Source organism: Vollenhovia emeryi, unplaced genomic scaffold (assembly GCF_000949405.1).
Source record: "Vollenhovia emeryi isolate VEMERY1.0 unplaced genomic scaffold, V.emery_V1.0 DF939140.1, whole genome shotgun sequence".
Classification (NCBI taxonomy): Eukaryota; Metazoa; Arthropoda; class Insecta; order Hymenoptera; family Formicidae; genus Vollenhovia; species Vollenhovia emeryi.
The window spans coordinates 343,409-365,992 of record NW_011967226.1 but is presented as its reverse complement, the minus strand read 5'-3'; the positions used below and the strand labels follow the sequence as shown (position 1 = coordinate 365,992).

At 41.8% G+C, this 22,584-nt stretch overlaps 2 protein-coding genes across 3 annotated transcripts in view; one reads left to right on the top strand and one right to left on the bottom strand.

Annotated features, from left to right (window-relative positions):
* Nucleotides 1-1,392: 1,392 nt before the first annotated feature.
* The window catches only part of LOC105567101 (protein argonaute-2), a 30,363-nt gene continuing 9,171 nt past the window's right edge, over nt 1,393-22,584 (bottom strand). Inside the window, exons 3-14 of one of the 2 annotated variants that reach the window (XM_012021662.1) lie at nt 20,782-20,898; nt 12,198-12,338; nt 11,828-12,108; nt 11,437-11,743; nt 11,142-11,364; nt 10,919-11,066; nt 10,571-10,834; nt 9,393-9,711; nt 8,895-9,246; nt 8,243-8,576; nt 7,963-8,162; nt 1,393-7,844 (exon numbers count right to left, since the gene is read on the bottom strand). In XM_012021662.1, coding sequence (XP_011877052.1) covers nt 7,736-7,844; nt 7,963-8,162; nt 8,243-8,576; nt 8,895-9,246; nt 9,393-9,711; nt 10,571-10,834; nt 10,919-11,066; nt 11,142-11,364; nt 11,437-11,743; nt 11,828-12,108; nt 12,198-12,338; nt 20,782-20,893 — 2,790 coding nt within the window. In that variant the 5' untranslated portion in view covers nt 20,894-20,898 and the 3' untranslated portion in view covers nt 1,393-7,735. Of the gene's footprint in view, nt 7,845-7,962; nt 8,163-8,242; nt 8,577-8,894; nt 9,247-9,392; nt 9,712-10,570; nt 10,835-10,918; nt 11,067-11,141; nt 11,365-11,436; nt 11,744-11,827; nt 12,109-12,197; nt 12,339-15,262; nt 15,417-20,781; nt 20,899-22,584 lie in introns of those variants that run through there. The other variant, XM_012021664.1, reaches the window with a different exon arrangement.
* Nucleotides 18,009-22,518, top strand: LOC105567102 (39S ribosomal protein L53, mitochondrial). The gene is made up of 3 exons (XM_012021665.1): nt 18,009-18,253; nt 21,172-21,284; nt 22,076-22,518. The coding sequence occupies exons 1-3, from the start codon at nt 18,108-18,110 to the stop codon at nt 22,288-22,290; spliced, it is 474 nt and encodes a 157-aa protein (XP_011877055.1). The 5' UTR covers nt 18,009-18,107; the 3' UTR covers nt 22,291-22,518.

Here is a 22,584-nt window from a genome sequence, read left to right as displayed (position 1 = left end):
AAAGCGAGAGAATGAACATTTCGCAACATCTGCATTACTCAGCCAACGATCGAAGATTCATAAAACCGATTTCTTACATTATTAATCTATAAAGATGCGCAGTTTACAGGACTTGTGGTTACGGTGGTGTTCTTCGTTCTGCCGGCTGACTTTGTAGCGTCAGATATCGAGCAATGTAAACGAATTAGCGAGTTTATTTTAATTCCGCGCCCCTAAATCTGTACAACTCGGCGATATTTTAGGATAAAATAATTAGTCTCTTTAAAAATACGATTTTATATAAAACTTTTTTTTCCTTTTTATATTTATATTTATTATATATTAATGCTAAATTTTAATTATACACGTGAGAAGTCGATTATGGAATTTCTAGGACTTTTTCTTTTTTTTTTTTACGAGTGCAACCTCTCCGAAGAATCTCGAGTTCGAGGGGAAAGTTCGCAGCGCGCGATTCAGAACGAAATTATTGTCCGAGACGATCGACAATCTTTCAAGCAAACAGTGACCTCCGACTATTGTCTATCCCTTTCGTTCGCATTGCTCAATAACAAATATTCCATAATTCATTTAAATACGAATGTAGAAGGGCTCATAATTGCTCGCAACGCGCTGTCTGCTCTGAGATTTCCCGTCCCGCTCTCCCGGATCTTGCGTCGCCATAAATACTTTTACGTGGACTAACATTACAATGCTTAACGATGCCGTTGCTGTACATATGTTGTGCGCGGCGCGTGCCCGAGACCGTGAAACTAATGAACTTGAATGATCATGTACGACACACATTATGAGGTTGATAATTACTCAAAACTTACTCGTCCGACATTCATAAATATACGTCATATATTTCGTACACAATATATATATATATTTATTTGTATACATATATATACACAAATATATATGTATGTATATATGTATGTTTATATATGTATATATATCTTACACCTAGTATTATATCCATTTTGATGAGGCATGATAAATATTCCAACAGATATAATTTAAGTTTATACTTTCAGGGCGCGGTCAGTTGGGAAAAACTCGCCGACTTTCGCTATTTCCGTAGCATCCCCTCGCTCCTTAACAAGTACCTATCCACCTAGACTTACGCCAGTCTAGATTTAATTATAATAATTAATTATTATCGACAGCGCTTCTCGATACTTATCTACAATCACCTATTTTTCTCTTCTTGCTCTCTCTCTCTCTCTCTCTCGCTCGCTCGCTCTCTCTTTCTTTCGTTCGCTCTCGCTTTCGCTCTAGTTCTCTCTTTTAGAATTTCGAAAGTCGTTACTTGCGATCAACATTATTATTTGCAGACGTCAAATACGCGCGGACGAAGCGCCAGGCACTTGTAGATACAGAAAGTCTATATGTATGTTCTCTCTTTATTACGGTGGGATATCGCCGGCTTCTCAGTGCAATTGATATTGTGTGCTCTCCGAACGAGCAGGCCGTAGCCATAAACATTAGCGTACTTTTAAATGTTCGGTGCAACGACCAAGTCCGGTTTTTCGAAGGGCTCGAGAGTCACGAGAGTGGAAATCAATCGAAATGGAATTCCCTTCTGTAAGATTCCCTTAACGCAACGGATCTTTTGCCGAATTATAATTAATTATCATAATACTTTTAATTTCGTTATAATTAATTATAATTTTCCTAGTGTTTTACAATTGTACAATTATATTTGATTCTCCAAGCTCTTGAAAAGAAAATGCATCCAGGCCGTCGGCTACGCCGAGACCGATCTTCCGTGCTTCTCTTTCGCCTTGTGAAAATCTCGGTTGTCTCTCGCTAATGTTTATAGGAACGATTCCGTGACTTTACATTCTTCGCCCTTCTCGTACATCGAGATAGAATGGGTCACATTTCTTTCCCGCTCCCGTTCGCTCTCGGCTCGAAGAAGAGCAACGAGATATATTGATCGTCCGACTTGTCAAATGTTGGCGATGTTGTTCGACGTTAATCCACGATACTACGCGCCGTATCTATCAGAGGAGCAAGTATTTATTCCTGGCGTTTACTTTATCCTGTCGTACGATACTGCGTCTATTCGTGAGGTTGAACGTTCGCAGAAATTTCGCGTGAAAAGACTAGAAATTTCATTTTATTATCGACAATATATCTGGGATTTTAAGATAATTTTAAAAGTGTCGGTGGAAACACGCGAGCCACCGCAATGTAACGCGATTTAAAAAAGACGCTCCGTTATCAATGTAAAAGAGAGGCGCCTAATCTCTTTAATGAAGACTGGTACTCGGCAGTTTTAATATATAACTCTCTTACATGTATTTTATTTGATAATAAAGAAAAAAAAAGAAACTCGCATTTCTCAACAGAGATCCAGTTTTCGCTGTTGTTACATCATTCAAATCGGAATTTCGCGCGGCAAGTGGGGCGCAATCGTGGATTAACAGACAAGTTGATCACAATGGAAACATTCGTCGAATAAGGTGCATGCGATCCCGTTAAAATGTTACCCATTATATTCCCGACAGAGCGACGAGATCTATCGTTTATCCCCAATTTTTGCTCACTTGAAAAACAAAAAAAGAAGTAGACGCTACAGACTACTCGCGGAAAATCGATCGACGGAATCAAGTATAAACGTGGAGGGCGAGTCATCCCTCTTTCCTCCTGATTGTAAACGTTAATTGTTAAACCGAAAAAAAACAACAACAACAGGACAGAAGAAAAGCGCGCGGCCGCCGGATTGAGACGCTCGAAATTCGACCAAAATCGTTTCCCCCCCATCGACTATGGTCTATAAAGCGTTACAATGCTAAATTACTACGTCGTCGTTTTTCTATTCTGCATTGCTATGCCTTCTCTCGCAAAAGTCCTCCTCCCCCTCTCAATGTGACACCCGTCCGTGTAACATACTCGGTGCGGTATGCGTACCCGGTCAGTAACAGCATATACACACACTTGGAAATTAGAAGACAAAACTAGAGCTCCTAAGGGCCTATACACCTAACGCTAATATCGCTCCCTGTCGTCACGTACGCTATCGTGAAACGCCACTATTGATCCGCTAGCACTCTTAAAGCTGACACTTTGAAACCTGCACTTTCGCACATGCCTTAAGTAGTAACGATCTTACAATATACGGTGCAATTATTCTTAAAAAGCTAAAGATTCCCGTCCTTCGACACACCTCGAGGAGGCGTAAAATTTAGTGGGAAAGCTTGAAGAGTCTCGGTACCTTCCACTTTCGACGTGCGCGTCCCCCAAACAGAACGGAAATCTTGTAAAAGAGGACACTCTTCGCGTGCTCAGTCTATTCATCTCGATACATTGCGTCAATTTCTCATATAGATAAGAGAAAATTTATATCCCTAGACGTAACAATTTTGTACATTAATATCGTACAATCGTGAATTCGTTTAGCTGCTAGCAGCTATTTATGCGCACTTGTCTCATTTGCATTTTACACCACGAGTTTGGGAGACTGAGATCACGAAAGCAGACACGCACTCGACTTTTCAAGACAATATAGAGCTTAGTATTTTTATGTGCGCTAAGACGACATGTAGATTTTTACAAGGTATCATAATTATACTATAATTTATGTGTATGCTGTGTGTATGTGTGTGTGTGAGTACTCGTTTATATATAATTAGATATACAAATATAAATTACCGCGAGACACGATCGTGTCTCACGCTAAACGCTAAACAGCAAGGCGGACCATGTATCTATAGGAGGCCCATCCAATCGCGAGTATCTCATTTATCTTACACTAAACTTTACATCTCATGCTATTAAGCGTCTCTTCTAGGAGTTACTCTTTATTTCTTCACTTCGGACTCTTTTTTTCATATATTCCAGTTTTATGCGCTCGAAGAGTTTGAATGTTAATCACCAGAAATTGCGAATTCTCTAACGAATCTCAAGTTTTTCTCGATCAGGCTCGAAAGGCTTTCGCTAAGGCTTATAGTCTGCTGAACATTGAAAGTTAAAAACCTGTAGATCAAGCTGAATAAATGACAAAATCTCTCTCTCTTATATGTTTGGCAGAATAGCACAATTTAAAAACACCGAGTTATAAAATTGCGACTTAATGGCCTCCTAATTCAACATCCGTTAAAAGAAGCTCAACCTTATAATAGTCAAGCGATCTGCTATTAAGAGAAAAAGAAATTTTGCAATATCTTGCGCAATAGAATACATTCTTGTCTCGTTAATCTCGCATCTTACTATAAAATGTGTCATTTACATTGCCGAAAAGGAGATCATCTACAGAATAAATTACCGTAATGTATTTACAAATAAGAGGGACTAGTCTTTTTCTAGTCCTATTTTTCTGTTTTGTTCAGGAAAATATCGAGCGGGAGTTCTCATTCGCTTAAGGACGCGAGGAGATAAAAACACAGAGATACATACATACATGAAGAATGTTATAGAGAGAAAAGTGCGTTAATAACGTTTAGTATATGCTCGCTTGGCAACGCGTTAGTTTCTTTTCGTTCTTCGCCGACGACGCGATACAACAATTGATTACGGATATAAATACGAGTCAAATATTAGCAGAATGCAAGCTCTGAAGGGAAGGTTACTTCAATCGCCGAATGCACGCTCGTCCTACGCTATTAACGCACTCGACTTGAAACTTCGAGAGTCAATTAAATCTTGCGACAGACCCAGTCTCGTTTTGGTATTCACTGGAATAATATTATCGATAATATTATCGCGGCTAACTTATTCACTCGTGATTCGCCTTAAAATCTAATTTATCAGTAATCATCCGTAAATGGCCCTATAATCTGCCTATTCCTTCATATCACTCATTGTCAGCTACAGTTACGTAAGATGACGAACCGTTATGTTGATGTGCCATTCGCATAAGGTGCATCCTCAACAACGCGAATAATAATCTTTCCCATTTCTTTGTTTTACTGTTCTCCTTACATCTAATTTAATAGATATAGATTGTTCCAATCGGTTAATCAGTTGTCCTGATTACACTCTCCCAACTACCCCTATTAAATCGCCCCCGAACAGGTTTTGTAGACAATAAAAGCCCATTACAGATCTCCTGTACGGCGCGGATGCTCGCGTTTCAGTGCGCCGGAAAAGAGATCATCCGTAATTTCCGTCCTTTACTTTAACAACTAAAATAAATATTACTAATAGATTAAGGGGTCCTCTTTCCATACTTTCCGATATCATGTTAACATTGTATTCTTTAATATAAATCTAACATTAGAATCATTAATACAGTCAAAAATAACACTCCCACTCTTTTACCCCATCGGTGGATCGAAAAAGACAATTTTCCAAGAATATTCTCTATCTCCGAGTATAAGCATTGTTATTATTAATACTGATGTACAAATATGGATCGTGACTGATTGTAACGTAGGAATTCAATTCCTACGAGCGAGCGCTCATATAATAATAAAAAAAGAGATCTTGATATATTAATGATTCTAATAATAATAATACATAATAATAATTTAACGCGACAATTGATACATAATTATGTCTAGGTTAGTATATATAATTCCTATTCGTATATTAACAGAATCTTTGTTCTATTAATATACGATCCTATCTATAGAGATTGGATTATATATGTCGTTTTCAAGGCTTGCTTAATATTACTAGAATTATTGTGTCAACAGATGACATAGATTTGCACAAGAGTCGCGATTATTAGAGTAAAAATACAAAAACTTCTAGGGTTTGGCATTATCAAGCAACAATTACTCTTTCAAAACTAATAAAAAAAAATCTTACTCTTATAATACTCCTACAACTAATCTTACTTCACTGCTAAAGCATAATTACTGTTACAATTACTGTTACAGTTGACGTTTGGATAATTTCTATATCGACTGTATCGCACTATATCGACGCGACGTTCGATTTATTTTCAGTAGTTCTTTGCATGCTCCGACGAGATTTCGTCTTCAGCTCGTATCTAACGCCATGTGAATTCGACTTAATCATAGCCATCTTTTATCTGATTAGATAATATCCCGGCTCATCTCGGACACCAGACACGGATATCCGTTTTTACTTTCATTCTCGGCATTTTCGTGTGACACATTTATAACACAGATCATTCGTTTTTCTTTTTTTTTCCTTTTTTAATAGACTTGTAACCACCAGGTTTAAGGGGCGTTTAACACAGATAAAGTTGTATCGGCAAGGTTGTGCCCTAGTTCTCTGCAGTGTCATTAATATATAGCTGACGTAAGCATAGATTATGAGCTGTGCAATGTGCAGACGATAACGGTCTAATGAAAAATTAAAGTGAGACGAATAAAAATGTACATCCTAACGATTAGCAACAGTAAAATAAAATAACGATAGTTAATTCAATTACTTATGCTAAATTTGGATCCTAAAGCTTAGTGTCTATCTGGGAGTAACTCTCATAGAATTGAAGACAGTAATGATATAAGAATAAGAAAGTGACTCTTCTATGATACGTCATAGTCATATTGATTATTAATCAAAACATGACTATCGAAAGAGATTGACGATTATTTCTCTCAAATGGACACTAGCCATTGCTAAATCATATTGGAAGTCATATATTATAAATAACGCGCGTGCTCTACGTAACACTCCCCGACTACTTCCACTACATACAGCTGTCTTTATGTATGAAGATTATGTCCGTTCTTATCTACTATGCTGCGCTCAGCCAAAGTGTACCACGTGAGTTGGTGTTGATGTCCATCGGTTTTAAGAATACTTCAGGATTACTTCAACATAATCTAGTCTTCAATTTTCAGACCGGTTAAAAGTGCATTATATAAAAGATAGCGTTATTTCTCGACATGATTTTTTTTGTGGCGTTGTAATTCAACGGATATGACGTTATATGATTCCTAAAGATATTACAATCATCATAAACCGATATTTACTTTTCAAGCCAATCACTTCAGCATGATTAAGTCTAAAATTTACACAATTTACAGAATGGAGTTTCACTCTTCGCGAAATGAAAGCTATACACACATGCAACAAGATAACAGTCTCGCAAATAGCGATGTATATACTTCATGTTTGTCCAGGTTATTTTTTTTGTTTCTTTGTCCCATCTTTTCTCTTTCCATAGAAATGCTAGGGAAAATTCGTTCCCTAAAAAAATAAGCGTAATATGCTACACAAATTTTATCGAGTAAATATTAGATCGTGCAATTGTACCCCAGTAATACAACTGAAATCCATTTAGTTTGTTAGTTAATTTGAGAGAAGTCGAAATTCCCTCCGTGATCTTACCAAGCATAATTTTTACAAAAAATTATCTCGTTTAGTACAATTTCCAACCTACTTCGACCGCAGACGACTTCACTACCCAAACGTGCAAAACATCCTTAATCTGATTTATAAACTGCATAAGCACCTCTCGTAAAAACTTACTCTATAAGTTCATAAAGTCAATCGAAAATTCGCTTTTTCTATACAGTGTAAATAAAACATCCAGTGCCACGTATATAAAAAAAGCTGTCATATAGACTTAAAAAAAAGAAAAGGAAAGTGAAGAAGAAAAAAAAACAAGGAATAGAAGCCGACAGAAGGTACGCAAGAAAATTGATCAGTTGAATTGCCCTAACTGTTAAATAGTCCGAGAATTTGTGACGCAACGTGCTGCGATCCCGGCTGCCTACGAAGATTCTCACATCTGGTCGCGGAGTCGCAATTATGTACAATCGTTTCTTCGTGAAGACAACACCGTCAATGACATCAAATGATGGTTCAACTCGACACGACAAAAGAATTATGCGAAGTACATAACTCGCTTCGTGTCGGCGTGAACTGTGATCGCCCGTGCCATTGCACCCGGTGTTCGGTCTTCACTACAGCCCGACTGATGAGATCCTTCTCCGCTGTGGAATTAAAATTAAAAACGCGATATGATCCCGCGTAAATAATCAACTGTTACGCTGTATCGCCGCTTTATCGCGACGGCACGATACAAGGGAAAAAGACGATAACTGGACTCACCTATCGTGTTCTTTCTCGACCAAGTGATATCTAGCCCGGAACGCTACGAGGTGAGCGTAATACGCCGGCGCTGGTATACTAACGGATCGTGTGCATCTGACGTAGGTATGACACAATTGGTACGTGAGACACTGCAACTCGTCACTCTCGAAGTGATTGTCATCCCAAAGAACGTGATAATGCGACGGTCTCGATGTACCCTGAAACAACGGACGTATTTAGAACACCATGACGACAACGGGAGGGTATTCTTCATAGAGAATTGTATTATTGAATTTACCTGGATACCCTGATGACTGCAGAGGTAAAAATCGAACTCGGTCGGATGAGTTATGCATACGTCAACAGTTGTGCCCGCCGGAATATTTCCGCTTTTACCACTTTGCTCCTTTTTGTCCGCGCAAAACAGACGCGTGTGGTGTCTCTTCTGCACGACGATAAACGTTATGCCGGGTCTGTAGTCGATCTCGAGCTTGAGACACGCCTCACGAATAGCAGTCAATTCGTGTTGCAAAACGGTAAGGAACTGGCCCTCGGAGACACCGTCGCGATACAGAATTATTCTATGCGGCTTGTATCCGCCTGTGCTCTTGTAAAACATTATAAGCAATTCCCTTGAAGAAAAAGAAAAATCGTTAGATAACGTTTACGGCAAGATAGAGTAAACAGAGCAAACGATAAAAGACTCTCTTTAAAATAAATGTGACAGTATTTTCCAGCAATACGATAATTCTTTTAATGTACGTACATAATTTTGCGATGTTAAGAAACTAATCGTTAATAATTTAAAATGATTATTAAATTCATAGCAAAATTCATCGTTGAAAAGTCACATTTATTCGGATATCACAATCTGTTTATAGATTTAGGGCACAATTTAAATATTGAGCCAACCTCTTGTCAAATTGCGTAGATTAATTCAGATATCTCACCTAACCATCGAACTGAGTTCCTGAATGATCTCTTGTCTATGCTGCTGAACCCTAACAGTTGCTGCGTATCGAGATGGATGGGCATCCATGCTGCCCACTACCGCAGCTATGCTGGGTTTCTTGTTATCTCCCGCAGGTGGATGAGTCACATCAGCCCCAAGAAATATAACCGGCTCGTTAAACACTTTTGGTCTTATGCTAGGTACTAGAATACTATTGATGCCTCCTAACTTGACATTTATTTTAAGACAGAGATTGGATAATGTTTGCGGCGACGTTTTGTTGACGTTTTTCGCTTGTACACACTGAGTTGCCATGCCCAATAAAGTATCTCCTACTCTTTTCACTTCAGCTGGAAAGAAAACAGGGGTAAATTAGACCATTTATAAAAGTTACAAATAGTCATCTCAGTATGAGACTATAGGTCAAAGACAGACGACTTAGACGATCTGTGATCTATAATTTTACCTATATGTATATTTATACATATATAGTTACCATATACAGGAGTTTTGCCTGGTAAAACAACACAAACTAGCTGCAACTGCGAGAAAGTCGACTTCAAGTATCGAAACATGGGCTCGACCTGATCTGGTCCAGTAGCATATTTACAAAAACATGGCTGCCCAATGATGGGCATGCCGGCATCATTACTAATTTTCTGTAGTTGCGTTGTGAACGAACGTAACGCATCTTCGCGTACTGTTCTCTGGGGCGCGAAACAAGCGATCGCCCACACTCTGATCTCGACTCCAGTAAAGAACTGCTTGCCGCGCATATCCCACACGCCTTGGTTGGGCATCGCTTGCTGCTTCGTCTTTAGAAAAATAATACACATTATTGAGTATTTAATAACAATATGTTTAGATAATACAAAATTACCGCAGCAGATGCAGCAGTATTTCCACACACAAATGTGCTTATCTCGTTCATTTTATTCAATACAATTTGTTTAGTATTGAACAGAGATAAACAATTTTTAATCTTTAAAAGAAAGATATATAAGGAATATATATAATGTATACATATATTCCTTTTCTACTAGACATATATAGATAAAAATTATTAAGTCACATGGTACAAATACTGATAGCATCAAACTTTTGCAAGTGATGTCGGACTGCAAATGTAATATCAGTTACATTTGCAAATCGTTAACTTAAACTAATGTAAAAAAAATACTCGTTACACTTATCATTTGCAATTTATCACGATGACAATTTGAATATTCGTTAACACTGACAGCCCAGATATCAAATCAACCAGGTCTAGAACCCGTGTATTCATTTGCCAACTTTTGGCCACATGTGTAGAGATATACACATTTACCAAACGTGATCTTATTTATTAAATGCACACGTTGGTAATATTATCATCACAATAGAAATTAAGTTACAAAATGCAAGTTTCGTAAATGCTTATTATGTACGAGGCATAAAACAAAGATGAAATAAATTAAAATCAATAATGGCTAGCATAAATGCATCTTATACCCCTTTCATAGCCAACAACTTTACCTTGTACATTACAAGTACAGAATCTAAAGAACTAATAAACGACTTCATCAAACATTTGCTACAAAACTTTATGCCTGCTACAAAAAACAATCAAAATGATTAGCCTTCGTAAAAGTGTGATTCGGCTAGACCTGACTGATTCAGTTGGAAGTTTCTCACCTGTCCACTAAGGGAGCTTACGCGCCCTCCATACTGCAGTTTGGGTGGAGGTAGTACACGACCCCTGACTTCCATCATACTATTCGATATAGTCAATCCAAATTCTTGTACATAAGAATCATTGTTAAAGTCGGCCCTTCTAACTAGATTGTTAATTTCCCGTTCGCGATCTGGTGCGGAACGCGCTGTTGCCTTGATCATAGTTGAGGTCTGCATATCTGTCAGCTTTTTAATGCAGCGCTGTCCGGCGACAATATTGCAAACCTAATGTCAAATAATTACGTCACTTTATTCTCCAATGAAATGCAATACGCCACGAGAAGAAGCCGCAAACGTTTGCGCACATACCTCGAGCGGCAGATACGTGTGCTTGTGTTCTTGGCCGACTTGCAAGCAAGGAAGATGTGGGTGGCGCAGCTTCATTTTGTACTTATCTAAGAAGTATTTGGCAACTGTACACTCAACTGTCTGTCCATTTTCCAGTTGCAATGGAAATCTGTAATGAAATTAGTAACAACGGTTTATTTCCCCGTGTTTCACATTTTAATTGTAGATTTCAGTGCACGCTTACGATTGCATTTGAGCTGGTTTGCGTGTAACATTGCACACTCTGTACTTTCGCTTCATAGCTCCGCAGTGAGTTATTTCAATCTTGAGACCCTTGATTTCTTTGGTAAATTTCACCCTCTGAGAATCCGTGAGCGGCTTCCTCTGTTCATTGATATCTCGGATATCCAGCACTTCGCACATAAACTCTATAACTGGCTGCGCTTTGTAAAAGGCAGTGGCAGAGACTGGAATAACAATGAAGGCAAGATTAATGGCGAGGTCATAATAAAGCGTGGCAACTCGCGCGACTCGCTTACCGTCGATGTTCAACATCATTTTCCATTGCGACGGTCTCACCGACTGATGGAATCCAAACCACACTTCTCTGCCTCCGCCTAACGGATGGTAGTACCCTTCCGGCGTACTAAAGAACGATCTACCTACTGGAGTGTATGTCATAGATGGTAAATGCCTCATTACAACATCTAAAGCGAGAACAGCGTCATATGGAATTTGTCTAGTTCGCCCTTCTAAAGCCTCTTCTAAAGCAAACAGCGAAACCTGCGCCAACCACTTTATGACAACTCGGAAAACTCGGTCTTTTCCCTCACCAGGCAGTGTGACCTAAAAGAAGAAAGACAAAACCGATTACAAACGTAATTATAAATCATACGACGTATGAGATTTCTCAAGGATATCGTGACTCACCTCTAATTCTACTTTATCATGCCCGATAGGCAAGGGGTCCCTTGTGTACAAGTTATTTCTGCCGTCAAACACAGGCTTACGAGATTGAAATATTTTAGTATATGCATGAACCATCGTTTCTACAATTTCCCTATTAACTTTCCGAGGACATTTATCAGGTTGTATGCTAATGTCGTAGTGATGTACATAGCCACGTGGCATACTAATTTGAAAATGGTTAGCTCTCAAACCGATCGGTCTACCTTCTCGTCCTATGTTTGGTCTTCGAGGGCACGTAAACACTGCAAAGGAACATCGATTGCACGTAAAATTAATCTCTCGCCCTTTAATGCACATCGGAGGATAAAACTGGAATAGAGTATATGCTTACTTGGCAGTTCTGTAGGTTGAGGAGGAGTGTGTGCCTGTTGGGCGGGAACAAGCCCCATATTGCTGGGAGCTGCGACACTACTCGCCGCTACTCCCGCTGTCCCAACAGAACCGCCACTAGTTGAGGGTCCAGGTGGGGGGGCTGCGGAAACAAAAGAAAAGATTTCTTTAGAGATCAGTATCAATTTGACAATATTACTCCTACGTGGAATCAGGTGTTAACGCACTTGCACTTTTCATTTTTTTTCTTTAATTTCTGTGCCCTCGATTCGTTATCAGAATGTACAGCAACAAATTTTCAGGTGCAACTGCATTGTTCAGCAAGGTGTTGTGCCGAGCAATTTTTCAGCGAGCTGAGAGAGTATTAACGCTTGAGAAAAAAACTTCAAGTCAAAGTTAGCAGATTACAGTATCTTCCATTTCTTTTTTTACGCCGGCGATTGTAACAAAATGCAGAAAAACATCTCTGAATTTATATTTAACAAGATAATTAACAAGATACACTTTCAACGACGTTATTTTGCTATCTTAAACAAATGATATGTCCCAATATTCGTCAAAGTGTCACGTATAAAAACATAATTATTCCAATATCATAGCAGAATAAACATGCATAATTGAATGGCAGTATCAATGCTACAAAATTAGAATTAATCCGTAACATTTCTATCGTTTTATCTGCCACTCTACGTTTTATCTATGTTCTAGCATTTTGTCGCCGAGATATCAACGTGATTTTGCTTAACGAATTCATCTAAATGCCAAGATTATTCTGCTGAAATAGCTTTCACTGTCTATTTCTGATCAAACGCATCAATTCGCTTCTAAACCCCGCATTTCGCCCGCACAGAGAAACGCCTTTTCATCGCGAATCTTCCAAAAATCATAAGATTCTACAAACGGTACTTCGTTAAACGAATTTTAATCCACTGTTGGAAGTGTAGCAACAAATGTTTCTCTAAAAACATTCCTCTGTCAGGATGTCCAGCAAACCCAATGAAAACAATTCCTCGACTTTTTCGGGTTGTCCAGGGGCCGGAATTAATTTTTCCCTGACCGTTTAGCGTAGCTTTTTTCAAGATGCATAAATCAGGTAAATGTTAAATGACCAAGTCCTTGAAATATTTTTCTCGGGAAACAAAAGTCCGGAATTTAAATTAAAGCAATTATACCATCTATGTATAATACATTGTGCAATAGGAACGAACATATCATTACAAGCCACTCAAACCATTTGTGATACCGTACGTAATCATATACGATGCTTTCGTTTTGCTTAACTGCATTTTGTTTGCAACTTACTGGATAGTAACTTAGATAGTACTCTTATTTCATTAACTTTATATATTTATTTCTTGTCCTTTCTTAATATTCGACTCTCATTGCCCTTTCTCACATTGAATATTAGATAGCACTGTTTAGTAATGCATCTTTTTCTATAGTTTTGTCTCAGTTGAACACATTGAAATAAAATAACGACGATTAAGAGATAAATTACCGATCACGCTTATAAATAAATTGATGTTTAGCAGAACAGAAAATTAGTGTACTGAGAGCCAAAGACACGTTTATTTTCTAAAAACTTTAAATTATTCAGAGAAACTGTGAAACGATGTAAAAAGATCCAGATAAATCGTAAAATTCCCGGACTTTGTCCCTGACATTTCCAGATTTCTAAAATTCCCCGACAATTCCCGGTTTTCCAGATTTCCCTGACCCTGGACGCCCTGTCCGCTTAACTCGTTATTGACAAATAGATTCTTCCATAATAATTATTATGACATGGTAACGCAAGTTTAAACATTTCAAGTTAATAATGCGCTGATGAATGAAACTTGTATCGTTTTGAGACAAGATCGAAGCAGGCAAGCTAAGAGTATCTTCACTCGGCGCACAACGAATTCTTCATTGCTTCCACTGGCTAGTGAAGAATAGCGAAGCCTCCGAGCCTCCGGGAAATCTCTATTCTGCGAAGAATATCAGAAATCCTGTGGTCAATCAGCAGCTTGAAAAACGTGTCACATGACACATGAAACAGCACCCTCAGGCTAATACTCGAATTGCCCTACGATGACTATTCGAACGTACTGACTGGCTACGTCGCCAAGAGCGGTTCTCGATTTTTTCGAAATTTCTTCATTCTGCGGCCATTCGCGACACGTGGGGAGTTACTTATTTCATTTGTCGACCAGTTTTCTATCTCGACAAGTAAAATAGTAGCCTAACGGTCTATAGACAGCTCGTATCAGGGGGAAAAAATTAAAACTGGTCTCCGAACATCTATTTCTGATTGAGAGATAAGTCGACGTAGGTCGCCAGGGATTCCTTAACTGATTTAATTAACGGATTATGCACTGTGAACGCAATGGCAACGAGTTGTCACTGGACCCGAATGTCAGCTAATAATTTTCTAAGCATGCTGCACGCTCTTGTAACGCTCCGGACTCCTTCCGGCGATGCCTCTGACTCGAGATAGTCCTCTAAAACGTGACTCATATCGGAAACATGTGACACAGCTGGCTCGTCTAAGCACGGGATAGGTTTTCCACCTGCAACGCGGACCTCGGACGCGGTTCCGCGCGAGGGGGGCTCCGCCAGTTCCCTGGCGGAGCGCGAAAGGTCAATAGGTCTTCCCTACCACCGTCCGCACCAACGTGCGAACGCCTGAATCCTCCGCTCGCGCGGCGGATAAGATCGTAATCCGGAGAGAGGGAAACGCTAGGGCAGATTAGCCAACGCGTGGTGGCCGTCGCGTCGAGTCGCGGGTGAGTGACGACACGCGTGCCTGTTGAACGAGGTTCATCCGAGGTCATTCGGCGTGTCCTCACGCACGCACGGGCGTCGCGACGGCGTTTCCGGGACGGAAGGAGACGAGCGCCCGGGGCTCGGGGGCCGCCGCGAGGAGCGAGCGGAGCGTGCGTGCGTGCGCCGCGCGAGCGGACGGGTGTGCGCGAGCCCGCGGGAGACTCGCTCCGTAGCGAGGAACATCCGCGGGGGACGGCTCGAGCGTGTTTACGGGCATTTCCGCGGAGCCCCGCGGGGCTACGACGGCGCGACGGCACTCACGTTGTCCTGCGGGGTACATTCTCGCTGCCGCCGAGTGTAAAAGACCAGATAACCACTAATAAATAAGTAAAAAAATTCAACACAAGACCCCACTGGCCACACCACACGCTTCCCCACAACACACACTGCGAACGACACCACCAAACGAGACCTATCCCTCCGCAATGGCGTCCGCTGGCGCGGCGCCGATTGGCCGCGCGCCGGCCAATCGCCGCGCGACAGACGACGATCGCGCCCGACGACCCGTGGCGCCTCGCGGCCGAACTCCGCACGTTGCGCGCGCTATCCGCGCAATCGTTCGAATTGCCTTCCCGACGAATCTCTCCCTCCGCGGAGGGAATTGCCCGTCCCAATTAGCCGGGAGCTTCCGTTAATTGACGCACGATGAGTTCTCGATGTCGAGTAAAGGAAAAAGAGATCGAACGCCCGTCGATATCGGCGATGCCGCGAGGAATTTTTTTCACCTTAGTACGAATGTTCGATTAACGAGACGAGCGGATAAAAATAGCGATGACCACCAACCCGGAAGATTCAATCGACGCGCCGTTGTTCTCCTTATCATTCCTCATCTGCGCTATTAGCCATCGCCGTTATTCGTTATCTTATAATATGGCGCGTCGTAAAAAAAAATCCGATTAATTCAATCGACAGAAATTTCTAATAAATCGCCTCTAATCTTTTTCTATATGTTACATGGCAGGGAATTCATTCTATGCACAACAGCTAGCGTCACTTGACAAATTAATCGGAGTTTCGTCAAAGTCGTCTATAGCGATGGACTGAATTCGCTTCGATTCGAATGAAATTTTGTCGATTTCGTTCGATTCGACATAAAAGTCCTTAAATCACACGTGTCTAATCCTCGATCTTTCCTTCCATACGTTACATTAAAAATTACAATATATAACAACATTTATTTAAATGTTGAAATATTACATTGTTTAATAAATTCTTTGGACCATTTATAATATTTATATAACACGGTAACGACAAGAATAATAATAATTTATTCAGTGCAATGATGTAACTATAGACACAGAAAATCAGAAGGACTAATTACGGTTTTCATCAACGTCGTTTCACTTTGATCTTACAATCAGTTTAATTCAACCCTTGTCTCTCACTAAGGGGACAGTTGGAAAGAGACAGAGAATGAACTATACTAATTAATAGCGAATTCGGTTGCTTGCACTAGTGCGCACCGAGCGCACACTAAGGCTTGTACAATTAATTCTTATATTTAAGGATCGTCTCTTAATATCTCTCGAAATATTTAACCTGTGAAATGATCTACATAGCATCCATACGGATCACATTTGACTAAATACTCTTTGAACATGCATTTAAAGACCTGCGTCCACGATGCTGGAATTTGGTCCAAGTTCTAGTTCCGAGAAATGTGTAGCCAATCAGCTATTCCTTAAAAACATTTCTCACATTTCTCGAAACCAAAACTTGGACCAAGTAGCATCGTGAACACAGGCCTTAAGGCAAAGTTAAATGTAAAAATTGACTATAAACAGGCCCTAGTGCGCACTCAGTGCGCACTGGCCTAGTTTACATCGTACACTTGATACGCGTATCAAATGGTAACAAATAGTAAATAACTAGTAAATTGGTTTAGTCATTGGGCTAATCAGTTCAAATACGCTGTTTGATACGCGTATTAAGTGCACGGTGTAAACTAGGCCACTAGTACGAGCAATCAAATTCGCTATAAGTAAAATCAAAGTTTAACAATGTTGATAGAAAGCGGGATAAAGTCGCGAAATAAAGCTTGCAGCCGGTTGACTCGATCGACTTGTTCGCGATATTAATAATTAATAATTACTTTTAGAAAGTAAATAATTTACATGTGACGCACATCAGGACGCTCAAGTCGAACGTGGATAAGAATGACGTCACGAATTACCAATATCGTATCGCGCGATCGGTAAGAGATTCTTTTATCGGTCGTTGTTCCTGGGCACGTTTCGTAAATGATGCAAGTTTGTCTGGATAGACCCTGGGGTCTGGGGGTCAATTCTGTATTTTGCTTTTTAAGAAGACAGAAAGAGACATGGCTACTCACTTTTAGCATTTTCACTACAGTGTAAAGTCAACGGCAGACGATACTATTTTTCCTACTGGATTGCTTGAAAGAGCCAACAAGGATGCAGAGTTTCAGATCAGATGATTCAAGTTTATCCCACAAATACATTCTGATTGGCTCTCGTAAGCAATCCGGTAGGAAAAGTAGTATCGTATGCCGTTGGCTTAAAATGTAGAATTGACCACCTGTTTGTAGTCCATTTTTATATTTAACTTCGTCTTGAATGCATGTTCATAGAGTATTTAGCCAAAAATAATCCGTATGGATGGCTATACAGCTCATTTTACTGGCTACGAAATATTTCAAGAGATATTTAAGACGATTCTTGAATATAAGAATTGACCGTAAACAAGTCTAAAGCCTTGTGTCCACGATCCAAGAACTGTGTCCAAGTTCTAGTTCCAAGAAATGCGTAGCCAATCAACTTGCAGCTTTTCCATAAAAGATACAGGTTGATTGGTTGCACATTTCTTGGAACTAGAACCCAGACACAGTTCTTGAATCGTGGACACATGGCTCGCTGGCAATTCGCTGTTATTTACGAAACGATAGTCAAGCGGTAACGAAAAAGAACGAGAGAACCCGTCTCGGCACGACGCGACGCGATCGCCGTTGCGCAATGTTTTATCAGCGCCGCCAACCCGCGTGGCTCGCCGAGAGTTGGCAGCGCTGGCGCGGCAAGTTCCGGGCAGTGACGCCGCGAGCGGTAGGCGCGTGGCATTCGTGGAGTCGTCTCCTGGTTTCACGCCCGCGATGTCGATTCACTTCTCCGGGACCCTCACCCGCTCCGCCGGCGCGATCAGCGCGATCATGAAGCAGCTGAGGCGCGTCAATCTAAAGCCCGTCAGCAAGATCGACGTTCGTTTCGATCCGTTCGACGCTCGGGCCAAAGAGACGAGGTTAGTCCCCTGAAGTTGCCCGCGCCGGCCGGACGTGCGTCACGACACTCGCGACTCCGCGGGAATTATGGAAATAGATATCGCGCATCCGCTTAGTTTGGTTTTCTCATCTTCGAAGAGAACGCGCGGGATCTTTTCGCGAAGAGTCGAACGGGGAATTTTTTAACGGGGTCTCCCGTATAATTGATCTGCCATTTTCCTTCTTACGCGATGTACATTCGGACGTGCGAGATCTTGAATAGGGGCTCAATACTGTATCGTACACTACGGTGAAAATGCTAGAAGCGAGTAGCTTTGTCTCTTTCTAACCGTTTTCTTGGAGACAAAACCGCCCACTTTTAACATCTTCGCCATATTGTAAGATACAGAATTGAGCCCCTGGAGCATTTATTGCTTTTTACGCGTATTAATCTTTCAGAATGTTTCATTCAGACCGCGGCGAAAATGTTTCGAGCGACATCGCGTCCTTCCGACTGACTCGTGTCCACTTTCGTCAATAAACTCCAGTCTCTGTTTTATTTTTCATCGTTTTTCAATTTCTAGAAAAGACAAAGAGCAAGTTCAACCGAGACTGAAGTCAACGTCAATTTCCAGTTTTACCGATGCGGATTAACGTCTCGCGCTTTCACCCGCTCTTTATCTTTTCTAACGAAAGGACCGGAGAATGTGGTAATTCTAAGAATTGCAAAAAAAAAAGAACGATAAAAAAATTAATACAACCGGAGATCAAAGTCGGCAATCGGCGTCCGATAGCCGTTAAGTGGACGTTAATCGGGGATTGGTCGACGTCACCCGCGACGTCGGTTCGGTAACGATTCCGACCGCCGGTGACGTCACGGTGGTACGCACGCGCAACGCGCAACCCTCGGCGCCAGGCTAGCAGACGATATGCGCAGCTCTCCCGTTGTTATTTATAGAACCGTCTCTCCCTCCTCCCCCCCCCCCCCTCCCGCGATCGTGCGCGCTGTGCGCGACGGTAGTCGAGGTAGAGACGGTAGCTCCGGAGGATCCGACGCGAGTTCCCGGTGCCCCGCGTGTCGCCCGGATAATCCGCTTTAACACGCCCGTACGCAGCAGGTAAAGAGCCGGGAGGGAAACGGAAATCCCTCGCCCTCCACCCGTCGCCCCCAGCCCTTGGCGATTCCTCGATGCCGCGCCGACTTTGACGTTCGCGCGCGTACACGTATTCTCGTGGTTGCGCTCGATACTTGGACGTTGGACGTTCGCCGACGACGACGACGACGACGCGAGTCGTTTCGCGCGTCCGGACCGCGGGACGAAGCCCGCCGCTTGTTCCGGACGGCCTTGTAACCCCGGATCTCGCGGAACCCCTTTCGCGATACTCGCTACGCCCCGTTTCGATTGATCACGCGTGTATTTTAATTCGCGTCTGTGCGTGCGTGTGCTCCGATCCTTCGTTTTTCGCGCGCACGCGCGCGCGACGCGTCCCCCGAGTAGCAGGTGATGTGAATGACGCTTTATGCCTCGTGTCCACGATCCGAGAATTGCGTCCAAGTTCTAGTTCCGAGAAATGTGTGGCCAAATCAACTTGCAGCTCTTCGGAGGTGCAAGTTGACGACGGCTCTGCGATTGGTTTACAATATATTAAAACGCTACACGGTTCGATCCGACATCTCGTCTAACACACATCTCTCGATATTTTTACTCGTGTCGTATAATTAACAATGCAACTTCAGTTGACTCTGCACTCTTCAACCAAGGAGTGCAATCATCTTTTGACCAATATCTTATTAACACAATGACATTGGCCAAACGAACGATATGAGATCGATAACAATTGTGTGAAAAGATTACTTGAAAGGGGTCCAAATCCGGGACCGAAACGTCGTTTGTTTTTTAAATAAAAACGTTGGCCAGTGTAGGTCGCTTTTGAAAAACTACATATCATTGGTTTTATATTACTGGCGATATTAAATCTATTTGTGAGTTAAAACACTATACTTGAAGGATCATTCCACTTTAAGGGGATGCTGGAGTGATTCTGCACTTTTGCACTTAAAACTGTCATGTTTCGTGGAAACATTCGTGTAATATAGAAATTAAATGGCTTACGTGTGCAGATCGAAAGCAGCTTGCTATTTCGGCTAAATTAAAGAACAACATGGCGCGCGCGCGCGTGTATTTTCTGCCTGTCCCCTTTATTTATAGAATTCTCCATAATCTACTTCCGCTTCGGTTGATAACCGCGGAGACGATACGCAAAAGTACTCAAACACAGATGTCCAGAAATGTGCGAGAGACATGAAATTTGGACTGTAGAGGGAACACTTTTGTTGTCTCCCTCCCGTCGTAAATTCGCGCGCAATCGTGAAGTTGTTAAAAGAAATGCTCGGACGACACACGTGACTTTCCCGCCGCTCGCAGCCTTAATTAAGGTCTGTGTCCACGATGCTAGACGTTCAAGCTTTTATGGAATAGCTGATTGGCTACACATTTCTCGAGAGTAGAACTTGGACCAAGCACTAGCATCGTGGACCCAGGTCTTTACTCAAACGAATGTTACTCACCATTACACTGGCCACATCCATACGCTTTGCCGAGCATGGAGACGGCTGTGGTTATACGAAGGGTACTTAAATCTGGCATTGGAAGCGGTAATTGCTGCTCCATTTGTGCCATTTTGCCTGCGAAAGTAAACGACAGACGTTGAGAGACGCAACGGGGTGGCGGCGTTAGAGCGAATCGCGTTCTACTAAGAAGCTGTCGCGAGGCGAAACTGCAAAGGGAAAGAAGAAGAAGAAAAGGGAGGAAGCAAAACAACACAGAACGTAGACTTAAGCGGTTTAATCTTGCGATTTTTCACATAAACAAAAAAAAAGATAGAGCGTACAGAGACTGTGCGAGGCACGCAGATCGACACAGTGACATGCAAAGTGCCCTTTTCTTTCTACTTGCAGGGACTTTCTGTTTTACTTTAGCGGCTCGAAACTCCGCGCGACGAACCCGCAGTGCTCGCTGAAAACGGAGATCGTGTGCGACCGTTCCGAGCCGATCGTCACGTTCAGCCTTCGTGAGTATAGCGGCAAAAGTATGGAATTGTCGTTCGCGTCCGACTCATTCGCGCGAGCAATTGCGTGCGATTCGACAAAACAAAAAGAATACGAAGCGAAAGATGCGTAGTGATCAAATTGAGAGCGCATTCGTATCTTCAGGAGATCGCGCCAATCAGGAGCTTCATTCGGCGAACCGATGGAGTTAACGTCCACTCGTCAAAATTATTCGTCTACTGTCCATTTGTACCAATTAACTTTAACCTCCGTTTAAATTGCCTTCATTCTTTTTCTAATTTTTAAGCCTAGCAAAAGATGTTAAACCGAGACTAAAGTTAATCTGCATTGGTAGAAACGGACACAAGGTCTACTGTCTCCGACTGTTAACAGACTATTAATCTTCAGTTTCTGTTGGCTATTCGGAAAAGTTAACGGTCGATTAAGAGTTAACAGCTGTTGGAAACCTTGGTCCTAAGGCCCGGTTGCACCAACGTAACTTCAGCCTCGGTTTAACTCACTCTTTGTAGGGGCAAGTGCCACAAACGTCGGTTAACTGCTGACCGAAGGTTAACTGATTCTCTGTCTCTTCTTAGATAATGAGATGGAAAAAGATAGGGAGTTGACTGAACTCTGGTTAACAGTTAACCAACGTTTGTGAAACTGGCCCTAAGGGAAACGGCTAGAAAGAGACGAAGATTGAGTTAAGCTGGAGTCGGTGCAACCGGACCTGAACGATCTTTCTCCAGTACCTTTTCTCCCGCGACCGCGAACGCAATCAAATATCATCCCCGAACCCGGTTCTTTTTTTCAGAGTCAGGTGAGAAAGTGGTGGTGAAAACGGGCCTTCTGACGAGCCTGAACATTTTGGAGCTTTACAACAAGCACATCACCAGCCTGGTCCCGCCCGATCCGGCCGTGCTCGAGGCCAAAAAAGCGCTACAGGAAGAGAGGAGAAAGAAGAAGAAGCGACCGCATCACAGAATCAAATTATGGAGCAAGCGTAGAGGAGTGTACCACAATATATAAGTTCTTCGGAGATCCGCTCCAGCGAAACGCGTGTCTCTAAATAATATCCCTTCGATACGTCACTCTCACTCTGTTTCTCGACATCTCGCAAGAATATAATCATTCACGCGAGTACAAATTGCCGATCTCGGGTCCATTTTCTATAGCGTATAAACACTTGCCCGTATTACATGTATCTATTTAAATTAGGTCGAAAGAGACGGAAGCCAATATAGATATCAATAATGACCATCGTTTGTATTCTCACGGAACTTTCCATTTGCTGAGCACCAAGAAACATTCGATTTGTATTAA

Excerpts from the sequence above, each read along its gene's own strand:
- LOC105567102 (XM_012021665.1), top strand. The coding sequence starts at position 18,108 with ATGTCGATTCACTTCTCCGGGACCCTCACCCGCTCCGCCGGCGCGATC. Across the intron at positions 18,254-21,171 it reads GCTCGGGCCAAAGAGACGAG|GGACTTTCTGTTTTACTTTA; the intron begins GTTAGTCCCCTG and ends TTCTACTTGCAG. Across the intron at positions 21,285-22,075 it reads GATCGTCACGTTCAGCCTTC|AGTCAGGTGAGAAAGTGGTG; the intron begins GTGAGTATAGCG and ends TCTTTTTTTCAG.